Raw genomic sequence first — 16,564 nt, forward strand, 5'->3', positions numbered from 1 at the left:
ACAACAGTATGATGATACCTGAAAATGGAATTTATTATCAATGTTTGATAAAGAAACATGAATGATAATCATTGTATCATTTAAATATCTTACTGTTGTTGACATCCAGACAAAATCAAGTTTTTGAGGCACAGACTTGGCCTTTTTCACATCTTGTGTGTATCATTGTTTCTCTCCCAAAAAAAGACCTCTTCATAGTCCAGGACCCGTGTCAGAAACCAAATCTCCTTCACATACAGTACAGCATATATTTTGATTTAAGGGCTCTCTTTTCCATAAAAGTCTCAATATATCATGTGCTGCATTTACCATTTTGTGTCTTGAACCACCAGTAGAAAAACTAAATTACCATTAAAGTATGGCCTCAAAAGATACTCCACCAAGTGAGAGAAAAGAACTTTCCTCTGCACCTCTTTTTAATTTTCAACATTTTGTCCTCTCGTCTCTACCGTGTCTCTTCTGAACCTCCCACAGGATGATCTTGTTGTCACAGTAAAATCCCAAAGGGCAAACATGTATCATGTCTTGTGTATGTACTCACAAGTACCTTTTTGCTACTTCTTCTCTCGTCTTTCTTCACTTTTGCTTTCTAAATCTCTACTCGACTTTCCAGATGGCAATCTTGCCGTCTCGGCGTGCAGAGCCACTCAGGACGTATCGATCCTCGGCAGAGCAAAGTGTCTGGATGCTGTCTGAATGGGCCTGCAGCTCCTTCGCCACAGTGTGGCTCTCTGCGTCCATCACCAACACCTGACTTCTCAGCTGACCGTCACATTGACCTCCGATACCACTGCGGCCACGACAGCCCACCCAGATCTGAGGGTGGGAGAAGGTATCAAGGAAAGGTAGAAGGGGTTAAGTGATAATTGAAGAGATGGGTAAAAGAAAGAAGGAAATGTGAAAAGAGGGAAATCCACAACACAGAAAAAAAATGGTGTTGAAGTTACACAATTTGCCAAAAAATTCATATCCGCTTAATAAATTACAGGTAAAAAAGTGCAGCTGTCATATATCGCAGCTCACCTGGTCCTTGACTCGAATCATACAGGTGACTCCTGAACTGCCTGGCAGGGAGATTCTCTTGGATGGACGCCTGTGGTTGTTAGTGTGCCAGAGACACAACTCCCCTGAGTCTGCACAGCCCGTCCACAACTGACCTCGCTGCACCAAACAGTACAAAAAGCCAAAATGTTTTTATGCAGACAACCATGTTTGACAGCCAAATAAATTATAATGTGGTTGCTTCTGCATTCACAAGTATCGGAAAAAAAAGTTGTCTGCAAATACCTGAACCTCTCGGTCTCATTGGTTGCATTACCAGCATTTTTTTTTGCTTCAATTAACTTTCTAATGCAGGTCTGCATAATTGTTTAATTTCGTAATTGACTGACATACAGGAATTGCTGACTGAGCAGCAAACTGAATGACTAAATCACTACATGGCTGCAAACTTGCTTAATTGTTGAACATATTAGCTGAGGATTGCAAAATCACCTCTGGGATGATGATGAAGCTGCTGAAGCTACTGGGCACGCTCCGTACATCATCAGGAAGTGCTATTCTTCTTTGTGGAGTCCCACTCTTTTTCAGTTCCACAATGCAGTCACCACAGCCTGCACATACACAGACACTTTTCAACAAGGCATTATCAGGGTATTTTCTGCTGGTATGGTGCATTTTGAAAGTAATGTGTAGACGCTATCGTTCGAGTGCAGGCATGTTAAGACAGGGATGCAGGTCTTATAGTCGCCATTTAGTTTACACTATAAAATGAGGATGAAGAAAATTACAAGCCACATTGACAGACAGAATCGGGTACATTCAGCCAGTGAGCAGCAAAGAAGCTTTCAGTGGAGAGCAATACATGCTACGGGAGTTTGTTATTTGAGTGTTAGTGTGTGAAATAAATGAGCAATAACAGCTGTTTAAGGAGCAGAAAGGGAAGGGAAATATGTGCACTTACAGCACCACAGTGTTCCATCATAGATCTGTATGGAGGAGAGACGGTCACAGCTGAGGTGGAGCTGTCGCTTTACTTTGAGACTGGCTGTGTCCCATTGCAGAATCGTCCCATCACAGCTGCAGGAGTATGTCTGCTGACTGGGAAAGGCAGTTTGGGTGAAGCTTTCATTTTTATACTTACACATTTACTCACCTTTATAAAACTCTGCATTAATGTTTAACTTGATAAAATTGACATCTTAACTAGAGATAATCACATCTCTACCTGTTGTGTTGATCTCTGAGGTCCACAGTGAGTCCAGTCACTTCATGTCTGTGCTCAGTCAGCTGTTTGTTGCAGGACATGCTGTGAGTGTCAATGATGTAGATTACTGAGTCCTGGGAGCCAATCCACACTTGCTCCTGGACCAATCCCAGCATGCAGTTCTACATAGAAGAAGATGCGACACATACTTTTTATTTTTACTTGAAGTACATACTGCAGCTGCCCATACAAAGTATGTACTGTTGCATTCAGTATGCATTCAATTGGGTCCTTGACCTTTGACTCTCTTGCTCATATATCCAGATCACCAGATTTCTTTTTCACTTTCATACTTCAGCCCCAACCAACGTGAGGCAGACTTTGTGCAGCTCCCTCTGGAGCCACAAAAGGCTTTCTACAACTTCTTTCACATATGCAGTTTTATTCATCAAGAACTTTAAACAGACTTTGATGCATAAAGTTGGTGGAGTTCCTCTTGAAATAAATGTTACTCCTAGCGAGTACAGCATGTCTGCTCTCACCAGCTGCGACGCTCCGACCTGGATGCAGTCCTGCCGCATGGACCAGCTAGCTGCGTCGAATACAACCACTTTGCCCCCACTGAGAGCCACCCACAGCTTTGGGTTCATCTCACTCTTTGAGCCATTGCTAGTCAGCTGACCTGGAGTAAGCCAGAAAGAGACAAAGGGTGAGAGAGCAGTGGACCAGTGAATTGTGAGAGCTGACTGCATGCAGGGTGGTTTAGTGTGCTGGGACACCACAACAATGAAAATTAGCAGTGGGCCTCAGTATTAATAAATGTCTTCAGTGGCAATGGCAATAAATACATAGAAAGGATAACAATTAGTTGTCAGGGATTTTGATAGAAATAAATACCAAATCAATACACACTACGTCACATCATACGTCAGCTATCATTTCGGTAAATTTTGTTTGTCTGCTGTATTTAGTCAAACTCAGTTATGTCTTCAAACCACGGCAGTAGCCTCCAGCGGCTTTTGTTCTCTGTCACAGTCTATCATTTGTTTACACTAACAGCTATTGTCCCGCCTGCTAATACACAGCACAGCAAGACTAATCAGGTTATGTGAATAGGGTTCACTAAAGCATCTGCTGCCATATTTTCAAAGAACATGAGAATCTGTCTGCTCATGCAGCGGTTCAGTGTGTGAACACTGAGTCATTCAATAACAAGGAGGAGACAATGGGGCAACACATTGTGTGAAAGTACAGCACAAAAAATGTACAGATATTAATCCCACTTTATAAATTGCTCCACATAGTACCTGGTGTGTATAGCAGCACATGTACAGTCTGAGGTTCAGCCAGGTCCAGTGATGGGTTGATCTTGTGTTTTAAAGTCTCTGAGGTAGTTTTAGGCACCATCATGGGCACTGGTCAGAGGAAAGAACAATGTATCAATATGACACAGAAGGTGAATGGAAAAGGGTATAAAGAGAGGCACGGGAGAGAGAGAGAGAGAGAGAGAGAGAGAGAGAGAGAGAGAGAGAGAGAGAGAGAGGGAAACAATGAATTAGAGCTAAAAGGAGCAGTTGAATAATCAATTAGTTGTTGTACAGATGATTGAGGATTTTACATGTTTCTTTGTATTGTGATTGTCTTGTAGACGTTGTAATTTTATGCACTATTTTCTTTGATTTTATAGACCAAACGATTAATACAATAAATTCTATGAAGGATAGGCAACTCAGATTTTTAATCAGAATGTATATAAACAAAATTATACTATTTAGAAGCAGCACAAGAGTGAGCCCAGACCTTCATGTTTGATCTTATCAAAGTAAGCCAGCTTTGAGGCAGCAAGGATGGACCTCTGTGTCTGTAGGCAGCCCATGACAGCATCCATTAACAGGACGTTGGTCAGAGCCTCAGTCATGTACTGAGGGTCCTAAAGGGACGGTAAATAAACCATATGTTAAATAAATGTTAGTATAGTACACTGTCATTGACACAAGGGGGGTAAGAAAAATTAACACATTGAAAATTGATTTATTTAGTCAAAAATGATTAGTGTAGCGGTCATATTAGGTTTTATTTAAATTTGCATCAATTGTCAGCCCATATATAAGTCAGCAGCAGCCAAGCCCACTGGAAGCAGTGGGGAGGTCAAACACCAGTCTCCACATATATCCGCTGTTCATTCATTTACTGTGATTGAAGTCACAGGTCAGAGTTCACCATTGTACACATTTGACCTGGGAATCTTCACGGTGGGCAGATGACACAATATTGTCTTGATGGATTGTGGAGTGTTTGAAAATGGGGAGTTTATTATTATTATCTATTAGTGGTGGGCCATCAATCGTTGTTGTACCTTGTGCTGGTCGGCCATCTTGCGTCCGGCCCACATCTCTTTCACCACAAGGTTCCAGAGTTCGGTCTCTGTCTTCAGATTGGCCTCAAACACCTCAACCCTACCAGACGTCTTGATATGAAGGGAAGGAATACGAACAAGTAGAAAGGAAGCTGAGGCAATCTTCACCTCCTGCACAAAGATGGGGAAGTCATTTATTGAAAAAGGAGTGCAGGATTATGAATTAAGAATCCAAAGATAACATGATTTCAGAGAAAGTTAACAACACTTGACCTGTATGTCTCTGAACTTTGTGATTTCCAGGAAGCCTTGCCGTCCAACAGTAAGCAAGATAAGACGTTTCTGAGTCATGGCAATTTTACCGACGCCAAGGGAGGTCTTGACACACGACGACAACTTGTAGACACACTCGCTATTGTCAAGATGGTCTATGACCTCAGAGGGCAAGTTGAAGTCTTGTGCCTCGGCTTCCGTCTCCTTCCAGAAGGTGTAGAAGACTCTGAAGAGTTCGGGTTCAACCTGCTTTGGCTGGCCTGGGACAGAAAGAGAGAGGGAGAGGTACGCAACCAGATGCAAGCAGACATACAAACATATTTAAAACAAAGAGACATTGAAGGGGGAGAAAACATGTGCAATTTCAAGCTGAAGATGTACGTTAACCCACTCACTCAAACAGATTAAGTTAGTTCCACATTCAACATCAGATGTCTCAGAATAGTGCGTATTATTGTTCTTCATGTGTTACTAAATGACCGTGTTGTGGTCATAACAGACTCCTACAAGTCATTTACAAGCCATTAACGTTCATTCCTGATACACTTTTGTCAGTTTTTTTATTCCATCAAGCCGTGCATGATTGCCTTTCACGGCAGATAAAAGTCAAAACAAAGACGGGGAAAACCATGTTGAGGAAAACAAAACCAAAGAGAGCGGCTTCAAAGTCTTTGTGTGAAGGGGTTCATTGGTCAGTGGAGTGTCACACCATGAGCTTACAACTTTTAAGTCTGAATCCATTTCATGTCTCGTCATTTGACATCACCCTTTTCTTTCTCTCATGTTTTGTGTTGCTCTAAACAGAGACTTCACAGCAAGTCCATTTACCTTTCACCTACTAATTAGACTTTCTCACTAGAAATTTGTAAAACTTAATTTCCCTCCGAATTAAAATAAAGAGCCTTATCTTATACCTCATGATGGTAGCATACAGTTTTTTAGAGCTTATTCACTGAAACAAGTGCTGGGTGGGGCCAAAAAAAAACAATGCTTGTGAGAGTGATGACCGAAAACTGTGAATTGTAAAACCGAGACAATGACACTTGACAATGACACGCTGATGTCAAGTGATAATTCTCATTGTTTCGTGACGGTCATTTGAGCCATTGTTATTGTAAAAAACATTGACTATTGCTGCTTTAATGAACTCATCCATTCCACAACCTGTCCACATAAATCTGAAAACTATTCTAAAAATAACATAATCTTTGTCTGGTCAATAAGTAAAAATAAAATACATGGTATAGAAGAATACAGTGTATCTTTTCGCTTCACTTCAGTTGGACACAGTTTTGCATTTAAATGTGGAAGGCTTCAATTTACAAGCTGTGTGTGTGTGTGCATGTGTGTGTGTGTGTGCTTGTGCGTGTGAGCAAGCAAAAGAGAGCGTGCTGTACAGACTGTACTTCACGCTTACAGAGAATTAAATGAGTGCAACAGATAATCTAACGGCTGTCTGATTACACCATGTCAGCAACAAGTGATGTAATCGATTAAAAATGATTTAATGTAATGCTTGAATAAAAAATAATTACTGTGATAGTCACTTCTGTGTCCACCATCAAAGGATACGGACATTTTTTTCAAGATTTACCAATCATTCACCATGGATTTGAATCAGCACCAGTGATGGGAGAGATTTTTTAGTACTTTCCATTGACTCACTGCTGGTTGCAAAATACAGCATTTTTAAGTTTGAGCTTTGAAATTGCAAGCTTCTATTAAATTCATAAAAATATCCAATACCAAAAGAGATGTCTAAACCACACACACACACACACACACACACACACACACACACACACACACACACACACACACACACACACACACACATCATCCTGCCTGTCCCCACTTACCATTAGTGAGAGCATCAAATAAACGATGTATGGTTGCTACGTCCTTAACAATGCCGCACTCCTGAACGCAACGCACAAACTCTTCCTGATGCAGATGCTTTCGGGGAAGCTCAAACTTCTTGACATGGTCATCAGGCTGCACCGACAGCTTGTCATTCTCCGTCTTCACCTAACAGATACGAATAAAAAGACATATTGTTGAGTTTGTCCTCCAACCACCACTTCTACAAGATGGGAAGAATGGTTGTGTAAACTGACTAACCTTGAGGATAAGTCTCTTGAGTTCGGGTCTCTTGTCAGCTTGCTGTCTCTCGTCCCGGTGCAGTGAGTCCACGAGCCATGTGACCAGCTGTGTGGGGAAGATGGCGGTGTCGGTCTTGTAGAGGTTCTGGAAATCACCCAGAGCGTCTAGCCGACGGCAACACAATGTGTTAATGAAGCCACGCAAGTAGTAGAATCTGCAGAGACAAACATTATTGGAATCCATCCTCAAGTCTTTGGGGTAACAAAGAAGATCAGCAACTGAGGACCAACAATGTGAAGTGGTAAAACACTCGATTGCACTAATAAAAATGAAGGAGACAGGAATGACAGAGAAAGGATGACAACAGGAGCCTCAAAAATAATAAAAGCAGAATACCTGGCCAGCAGCATAGAGTTCTCCTTTTGGACTGAGAAGATGGCTTTGCCAAGCAGCTGGATCAGCTCGCTGTAATAGTTTTGGACAGAGTAGAATGACAGAGAGGCTGGGAAATCTGGGAGCTTAAACACTTGTGGCGGTTTAGGAGGAGTTCTCGCCGCTAGGACACAAAGAGGTAGGGAGCGCAGGGGGAGAGAAAATGTGAGGAGACACAACAGAGAAACGTTTAATCTTTTCCAGCCATTTCTGTCTGTCTGTCTATCTATATCTTGAATGTTTGTGCCTCTGTTGAAGTCTCACTGGGGTCAGACGTAACGATCCTGGGCAGCATTGAGTTTCTTTGGTGGCTGATAGTTTGATTGTCTCCGAGGTTAGGGAGGCTCATCCCCAGTCTCTTACTCATCTTGCTCTCTGTAGTAGAGCTCTTTCTCCGGGCTTGAATCTCCTGCATGGTGGGTCTGCGTGGGACCTCAACCATAGCCTTCATTCTAGACGACACATGATAGATGCATTTCAAGGGTGCTTTTCCAGCACAAAAAGGAGATGAAGACAGTATGCCAGAAAAAATAAAATAGCCATATTGTTAGAGAAGAGGTTTGCAGTGGTTATTTGGTACCTTGTCTCAGCTGAAGACTCCAGAAACATAGAAACGGTTGACTGGCCCAGTGAACTCAGTTCAATGTGGTCAGGTATGCATTTGTGTTGACACTAGACGTGTGCCTGACTACTTCTGAATGTGGCCTCAGCAACTGGATCGCCATGTATTTCCAGTATAGTAATGTTCTTTGAGGCTTTTTTTAGATTCAATAACTTACCTCTGCATCTCAGAACGAGTGCTGAGTTCCATTCGAGCAAAGTTGTCCATTTTCCTGTTGAGACGGTCCTTGAGGAAGAAATGGAAGATGTGTGTTTCCAACACCTGCAATGCAGCCATGTCAATTTGAAGGTGAGCACCTCGCCGTTCAAGTTAAAGTAATAGAAAAATATTTCTTGTTTTACCAAGTGAGTATTTACCTGTTTGTAAAACAGCTGTTCAGATGGCTCTCTGGTTTTCAGGAACTCTTCACTGTTAAACACTCGATGTTCGTAGTTTAGATGACTGCTAACATCCCTGTTATATACACACACATGTATACATTAACATAATGTATATTTGTAGGGGAAACACCCCGTTAGATCTCAGTGCAGAAAGAACACACACAGAACCTGAATATGTTGACGATCAGTTCCAGTGTGATCCTCTGGATGTCGAGGTTGAGGTTGTGTTGCCACGCTCTCCTCTGTGCCCGCTGCTCACTGATGTCAGTGCAGCTTCCATGGTGGCAGTGATACAGGTCAAAATGAATCTGCAGTGTTTGACACCTGCAAAAACACACTCATACTGTATAAACTAATAGAAACTGAGAAAAGGATCAGTAAAGCTGTACATCAACAGTCCAAGATTAAATCCAAATTAGTTTGTTTGTATTACTGTAGAGTATTTTTTCTAGTACTTGTAGAAATTAGCAGTAGTTGCATCATTCTTGGCATTACTGTGAGCACCTCTGTGTGAAGCAGTCTGCAGCAGCTGGGGGAATCTCTGGTAGGTCGAGAGTCTCAGAACAAGAAGTGGAGACACTTCCATTATCAATGTTGATTAGGACCAGATCATCTGTTTCCTGGATGGAGGAAGATCAAGAATAAAATAAATCTCTTCCACAATTTGGTTGTGCATTAACGGATAAGCTTCTAATGCAAATATATGACAATATGCTGCTCAAATCTGAAGCAGAAGGCTTGACTGTCCTGTCATGCTCACCTACTCTTTTAGTCATAATTCTGAATAAGAGATGGATATTTTGTACCGTACATTTGTACACAGCATTCCAATTACCCCCTTCACCCTCCTACTGCTTTTTCTAAAAACTTTGATGGCAAAGATTGTCATGATTTGGAGGCTTGTGTACTCACAGTAGCAACCTCTTCAAAATGGCTGAGATGGCAGCCCATGAGGAAGGCAGTAGGGGCCATGAGAAAGTCCAGCATGCCTCTGGCCAGGACAGGAACATATGGCTGCTGCCACGACAGAGGCTGGACATGAAACATCAGAGAGGCACGGATGGACAAATGAATAGATCCAAAGATGAAATGACGGATGGCTTGGTGGAGGATTATGAAGGATCCAACACATTTCAATGTTGCACTGCAACATGCATAATGTCAATAGTAAACTCAATAGTAAGGTACTATTTCAAACTGAATGGAATGGCTTAAAATGTCATTACATTACTATTATAACATTAAATGTATTGTGCTTTAACTTTTTCACAATTTGGATTCAGTTTCAGCATCCAAATATGCAACCATGATATAGATATAGATATCATAGTTGTATGATAGATGAGTTTTTAATTCAATTCAATAAAAGTCCTATGGAGAGCGACTTTATTCTCTGCTCAGGTAGATTCTACTCCTTTATATCTTTGCACAGCTAATAGATGTTTGATGCTGCATCAATGCTCTGATTGTCGAATACAGCACCTTGTGGCCTTTGCAGATATGCAGACACCGATTTTCAACGGACCTGCAGAAAAAGCAAGAAGCTCTCCGCCACCAGTGTGAGTCTGGCCCAGTCAGCAGAAAACAGCACCACCCGCTGCTCCTGCAGGAGACAAGACAGCCCCTACAGAGACGGGGAACAGAAAAACAGACAGACGGAGAAATAGACAGAGTTAATATGAGCTTCCTCCTGGTTCACTCACATCAACTCAACAGGTGTGTGTAGTACCTGTAGTAGCTGCTGTGGCCGGAAGCAGAAGAAAGGCAGATGGAGGTCTAAATCTATAACTGGATGGTCTTCGTCTTCTCTGGATGGTAAGACAATGGTCAGAGGACACAAGGTAAACATCTGCAAAAAAATACACAGCGTTATAGTTTGTTTTCTTCTATGGTCTGTCTGGCTGCATCACAGTCATGTACTGAAAATGAATGTATGTACACACTCGCCACTACAGCACCAACAGTATTCTGTCATAACAGCAATATTAACCTGATAACCATGATATTATGAATGCTAACATTTTTAAGACCACAGTAACCACATGGCACACACACACACACACACACACACACACACACACACACACACACACACACACACACATACCAAATGTAGTTGTCCAGGAGGAGGAATAGGCACCAGTGCCAGTTTGGCTGCAAACTCCTTCACTCTCTCCTCCATGTCAGATAAACGACAAGTTCTTAGCTGGATTAACAGACTGACAAAGAAGCACAAACAGAAACAGACAGGAAGATCGTGAATTGTTTCATTTGGTGAAGCTAAACCGATTTAATTTGGTTTCGTACACTGTTTCTCACCATGACAGACAGTCTTTGAGTGCAGTGAAGTAAGGATACTTGGATATGACGCAAAAACCGTAGGCAGAGAAAAGTTTAGAGAACTTGAAGGATCCAGCTCCATTCTTGAAGACAGACGTCCCTTCCTGTAAAAACACAAGAACAGAAAGTTTTATGTACCTTTTCAATGTGGGCATGCTGTTATTGACACAAGCTAAATGGTTATGTTTCTGTATCTTAAAGAGGTTTTTATTTGCATTAGGTTAGAGATCTGGTTGTAGCAGTAAAACATAGCTGTGTGAATTATAACATGTAGTACTGACTACCAGTATCGGTCGGTAACATTGCATTACTACTCCATGGGTCTTGTTGCCAAAGACATCAGTGAAAACCAGGAAGTGGAATTGTTCATCTTTCTCTTCATTGGTTACTTGAAGCCCACCTGGAAACAAAAAAACACAACATGTTAACACATAGGCATGATATAGTACAGTTACAAGATATCCATTTTCACTGCTGTATGGCTGAACAACATGCAAGTTAAAAATCAAATATCTCAATTGTTGACCCACATGTGTGTGTATACCTGGGAAGCAGAGCTGAGGTAAAGCCATGAGGTCAATGTCTTTAGGAACACTGACATCTTCACTCCCGTCTGCTGAAATAATATGAAACTAAATTACACAAATATCTAAGTGACCAGGGACAAATCACAAACCTTGAGGAAAAACAACATGTTTGAGGCTCCACAGAAGTTTTGTATTTGAAAAGCCACTAAGGCGTGTTGTGTGGCTGTCTGTGGATAGAAGTAGCAAACAAACATCAGACCTTGGATGGAAGTCGCTGCAGCTGGAGGAGGGTGTTCCCTTTTCTTCCGGAGAAAAGAGCGCCGCCTCTTCCCATGTGACCTCGCTGCTTCACTCTCAGCGGGTGGTCTGCTAACAAAGGGAGGCGCCAGGACATGCAGTACCTCCGGCTCCAACAGGAGGTGCTCTGTAGATCCATTATTGTTAATGGCCTGAGAGGGAGATAGGAAGGGAAGGATCCTCTATTCTTATCATAATTAGCTTTGATACATGTTATATTAACCTACATTACACATATTGTACATTCATGTGGCTCATTTAATAGAACTGATCCTGACACCTTAGCATCATTATTATTTAGGCAATATTTTAGTTGTCTGGCCCAATCATCTCTGCGTTTCCTCTCCCTTGCTCACTGCACAATATCCAATGCCAAAGATGATCTTTTTTGCTGAGTCTAAAATAAATGAGAATCTGGAGACAATATTTTGCTTTTTCTTTTGAAAATGTTTTGGGGGGCGTATTTTTGTCATTATAAGATACAGACAGGAAACCTGGAAGAGAGAGGTTTAAATCCAACCAGCATTTTGATATGCTACTGTTGTGCAGTTTAAAGTTAGCATTGATACTGAAAAAAATCTCAATGGGACTTGTCTGGTTAATAAAAATAAAAAGGTAATAAAACATGGGGTTTACCAGTATTCACCATACTCATTAAAGAATCATGAAATACGAGCAAAACTAAAATAAACCTCCCGCTACAAAAACATTCAAACAATTAATGAGGCTGCAAACACAAATTATTCACTCTATGATGACAATACCACTAACAATTTTCAGTTTAAAGTCACATGTGTGTGTCGGAGTGGGATTGGAGGCAAATACCTGGTAGACCTCACTGAGTTTGTCGCTAGATGCTCCTAGCACCACACACGCTTCCAGCAGAACAGGAGGCAGATGGTCCGCCATCACTGACACCAGCCCAGGACCCAGTAGGACCAGCAGAACAGGGCCAAGCTGCCAACTCAGACCTGCTGGATCACAACCACTGACAGAAACAGAGAAGAGCAGAGAGGCCAGTCAGACAGAGGAGTAAAAGAAAGATACACATGAAGATACAGATAATGGTTTGTGTGTTAATAAGGCAGACGGTTGTCACAGTTCTCTCATCTTCATCTTTCTGCATGAGAAAAACATCTATCAGCTAAATAAAGTCACATGAGTGCTTGTTCCAACTCATTATCACTGCTGCTGTTCTTCTTAACAACCAGTCAGACATGTTTTTACACCTCAGGATTATTCAGAGAAACAGCTCCTCTGCAATTATTACCGCTACATGAAGAATCAGAGTTTAATTTGATTTGACTACATCAGAGATTACATGGTGCAGTCATCTTATTTTCCACATTGCTTCTGTGAAATTCAGGAGCTACTGCAGAATTCTGTGATGCACTACTTTGTTGAACTTTGTTTAATACAGAAAAAGATAATTGATTAAAAAGAGCAATTAATATATTTCCACAATTTAAATCCAATTTACTAGAAAAACTCCACAGCACAGTGTATTTACAGAAAAGTTTATCCATGGATCAACCCACACTCCAGAGAAATACTGGATCTGTAACTGAATCATTCCAATGTCTACATTTGTGAATTTAATACACTGTGATATTGAATACTGTGTGAATCAGTCTTTGGAATAAATATTGTTGACAGCAGATTATCAGCTTGTCATGTCACCAGTGGCGCCCATGAAGTTCCTAGGAATCCACATGACGACTCAGGAAAACAACTAAATTGTTCGACTGATTCAAGCTATGTGGGGGAAATGCATGAAACACAATGTCATTCATCATGCAATTAGTATTTCTATCTGCACATCCACATAATGTCATAAAGCACGGACACATTATCCTACATCCCATCTTTGCTGTTCTTTTTCCTTCTATGGAACAGAAGGCTTTTTACAACTGAGTCACCACATTGAGAAGCAAATTATTTTTAAATCACATTTCCCATGTTTCCTGGTTTTGGTCCTTTCTTGGAAAATTAGACTCATGTGTGCAGAGCAGGATGGAAACATGCACACAAAAATGGAGAGAAAATGACTTGTAACTAGTGTATATAGACTATATCAAGTCCTCCACCCCTGCATATTTTTGACAGAGGAGATAGTGAGGTGCCAAAAAAATAGTAACACTTTAGAAAAATGCTGAGCTGCACAAAATAACTTATCTCCATAGGAAATACAGTATGCTTAAATATTTATGTTTTTATCTTTATTGTACTGTTAAAGATTCCTTAAAAATGTTTGATCATTGCAATAACCATTGCAACAATGTGGCACTGTTCCCTTGTTTGAAATGAAATGATAACTAATCAAAGAATGTCAAGCATTACTGAACTAATCACCAATTAAAAGAGCATGCCACATGACCTGCTGCTGTCACTCGACTATTGGTCCAAGGATGTGACATGGTCATAATGTACAGTACAATCATATGATCCTTGACAAACAGGGCACATTCCACATCAAACCATAACGACACAATAATAGTGTTACATCTGCTGATGTGACACAAACACACAACAGTCTAACATCGCTATCTTCAAGGCCTGATGTGGTCAAGCTTACAGTGAGAGTAAAATAATGCGCCCTTAAAGCACTGTCATTTCAGTGGTCAGCACCTTCAGAATCAATGAGATGGAAATAAAAAGTAGTGTAAAGTAACTGACAATGTGCCATGTGTCTAACTTTACATGTCACTCTTTTGATCAGCTGCGAATTCAAATCCAGAAAACTTTATCAAACAGGATTATCCAGTTTTCATAAAGAATTGCTCATTGACTAAAGAGTGCCAACAGTTAGGGCATAGTTTAAAAAAAAGAGGTACACATCAAAACAAGAAAATCATTATATGATCCTGCTGGAAGTGATGTAAATTGTAAATTTGTATAATTTTACACAATATAATTTTGTAGTCACATTTTGCAGGATAAAAGTTTAGCAAATACTTTAGATTTTAGCAAAGTCTTACGAAATGAATGTAGAATTTGAGCTACTACAGTTTTATTACGCCTGCGACTCGTGATACTACGTCACAAGCAGCACAGGTGAGACGATGTTTCCAGTCTATCGCAACTTGTCAACGAGATTCTAAAGTCATTCAATAAACTGTCATTAAAAATGAGACTTCTCTTTCAGGTAACTAACCTCCTCTACAGAGCGGCTCCTCATTCATCCGCCTTCACATTCATGACAACGGTCCGGAGCTGTACACTCATTCCACATGCCCAGCGAACTCCTGCACGACTAAATAGCACGAGCTCAGTCCGGTTTCACATGTTTACCGTCTGTCACTCTCTGCTTCCTGTTTCTCAGTGTGGGAGTACAAACATGCGCATTGATGATTTGAAAAAGCACAATGCAGTATAAAGTCGATACTTTCTAGAATAATAAAATAGCTAATAGCCTCCAGTATATTGTTGGCTGCTTATATACTTATATATAATTTGTAAAGAAAGTAAGAATCTGACGGCGTGTTTGCACGACGGCACCAGAGGGCGCTGTTGTGCAGAATAAGTTTTAGGCTTTGTAGGACATTATAATGTGTCTAGTTTAAGTTAATACAAAATACAAATTTGTCCATCATAATTTTCATCATATTCTTAATGCAAACATTGCTTTGTATTGTGTTTAAATTTGTCTTTGTGCCTGTTTCTGCTCGGTGGGGCACTGCAGAGCTGGCTCACTTAATGGCGCGAGAGCCGACAGCTTGTTAGCTAATTAAAGAAGAGCTGATGTTGTACTGAGTCAACGTTACAATAGTCGTGTGGATTGTCATTTTTAGATGCATATTTGAGACAGTGTACGAGGGAGACTCCAGGCTCAGGAACCATTTGCTCAACAGGCTCCAACCCTATTTTAAGGGCACTTCGGTCATTATTCAAAACGAACTTTTGGATTGAATGTAAAGTTACATTGTTTACAAGAATGAGGTTGCTCAACAGCTGGCAAATGCAACCTTGTGGATATGTCCTGTAAGTCATAAATGCTCATAGTACTGCGCTATATAGTAATAAATGCCACAATTACATCTCTTGAGGCGCTGAACCTATAAAGCTCGTAGTGCAAACATATCATGGGGCTGTGTTATGAGTGTAAGTATAGACCTTTTTGTTTACTTCCTGTCAGCTACCAAGGAATATATAGGTTCCTTGTCAGCTACTGCATAAACACACCTTGCAACAAGGAATGTAATTTATAGGTTCCTTGCATTGCAACAGGAAATACAGACGGGCCCATTAAGAATGTTTATGTTGTCAAGTTTGAAAAGGTCTTAACTGTGAAGTTGTGACTTGTCAAGGAGCACCGTCCAAGCGTGGATAGGTGACCATCAGCGATGCCTATGGTCCGTCGTCTGACATGCAGGATCAAGTTAATTTTTTTTCTGTACAATGTACTCAATTGGAAATTGATGCGGCTGGCATCAACTAGGCGAAGGACAGCTTCAAGGAGAATGTAGGGCCTGCGACTCGGCAGGTGGAGGTTAAAAAAAAGCGACCATTTGATTGTAGCAACTCTTTGTGAAATAATTTCCAGAGGCCAAACTGGAATGCGCTGTTAAACTATGACCAGGAACGAATAAGGCAAAGCTGAACACAGAGTTGAGCTTCCTCTACCAGCATAGTGAACTAGACACAGGTAACACCACCGTCTTTCTCTCTATTGACGTCCATTCATGAAAACAACCCTGTCTGAAACCGTGACGCTTGTTCAAATCATCATCACAACACCAATGACCAGCGGTGAATCAGAGAGACACTTTCCACTCTGAAACGAATGGAGACATTTAGGCCTTGATGGAATACAATGGAGCAGCACTGGTTAAAAGCCCTGGCTATGCAATCTATTGAACATGAACTCATCCATGGACTGTTGGATTTAAACAGCAAGGTCACGGAGACGTTTGCACTGATGAAGGACTGCCGCACCTCCTTCCTCTTCAAGAAGCACACATCGGTGAGTCAAAATGTCTTTATTATTTGGAATATGTTGCGTGTATTGGCAGTATGCCGTTCACTGTA

At 41.1% G+C, this 16,564-nt stretch overlaps 1 protein-coding gene across 5 annotated transcripts; it reads right to left on the reverse strand.

Moving 5' to 3' along the window:
• Window positions 1-15: 15 nt before the first annotated feature.
• LOC137891472 (DENN domain-containing protein 3-like) lies at window positions 16-14,837 on the reverse strand. 5 transcript variants are annotated; one of them, XM_068736085.1, is made up of 28 exons: window positions 14,691-14,837; window positions 12,362-12,524; window positions 11,499-11,688; window positions 11,257-11,325; window positions 10,997-11,112; window positions 10,692-10,816; window positions 10,480-10,591; window positions 10,102-10,221; window positions 9,898-9,996; window positions 9,285-9,404; window positions 8,877-8,992; window positions 8,541-8,696; window positions 8,349-8,445; window positions 8,150-8,253; window positions 7,635-7,822; window positions 7,335-7,494; window positions 6,957-7,152; window positions 6,695-6,863; window positions 4,836-5,095; window positions 4,563-4,733; window positions 4,007-4,136; window positions 3,514-3,621; window positions 2,749-2,888; window positions 2,228-2,388; window positions 1,964-2,100; window positions 1,495-1,613; window positions 1,024-1,161; window positions 16-816 (listed from the first exon to the last, which is right to left on the reverse strand). In XM_068736085.1, exons 2-28 carry the CDS (start codon window positions 12,443-12,445, stop codon window positions 598-600), a joined length of 3,804 nt encoding a protein of 1,267 aa, XP_068592186.1. In that variant the 5' UTR covers window positions 12,446-12,524; window positions 14,691-14,837; the 3' UTR covers window positions 16-597. The 5 variants fall into 5 exon arrangements, with proteins under 5 accessions (XP_068592186.1, XP_068592185.1, XP_068592184.1 ...); XM_068736084.1 differs by having other exon boundaries at window positions 10,994-11,112; XM_068736083.1 differs by having other exon boundaries at window positions 11,257-11,328.
• Between the last annotated feature and the right edge of the window lie 1,727 nt (window positions 14,838-16,564).

This window comes from Cebidichthys violaceus, unplaced genomic scaffold (assembly GCF_023349555.1).
Source record: "Cebidichthys violaceus isolate CVI_PGR_0920_01 unplaced genomic scaffold, fCebVio1.0.p SCAF_7, whole genome shotgun sequence".
Lineage (NCBI taxonomy): Eukaryota > Metazoa > Chordata > Actinopteri > Perciformes > Stichaeidae > Cebidichthys > Cebidichthys violaceus.

What these genes read in the sequence shown, in the direction of transcription:
- LOC137891472 (XM_068736082.1), bottom strand. Translation starts at nt 12,445, where the DNA reads ATGGCGGACCATCTGCCTCCTGTTCTGCTGGAAGCGTGTGTGGTGCTA. An exon ending in CTCCTGGACAACTACATTTG is followed by an intron (nt 10,222 to 10,479) that starts GTATGTGTGTGT and finishes ATTTTTTTGCAG; the next exon opens with ATGTTTACCTTGTGTCCTCT. An exon ending in AACAGCTGTTTTACAAACAG is followed by an intron (nt 8,254 to 8,348) that starts GTAAATACTCAC and finishes GCTGCATTGCAG; the next exon opens with GTGTTGGAAACACACATCTT.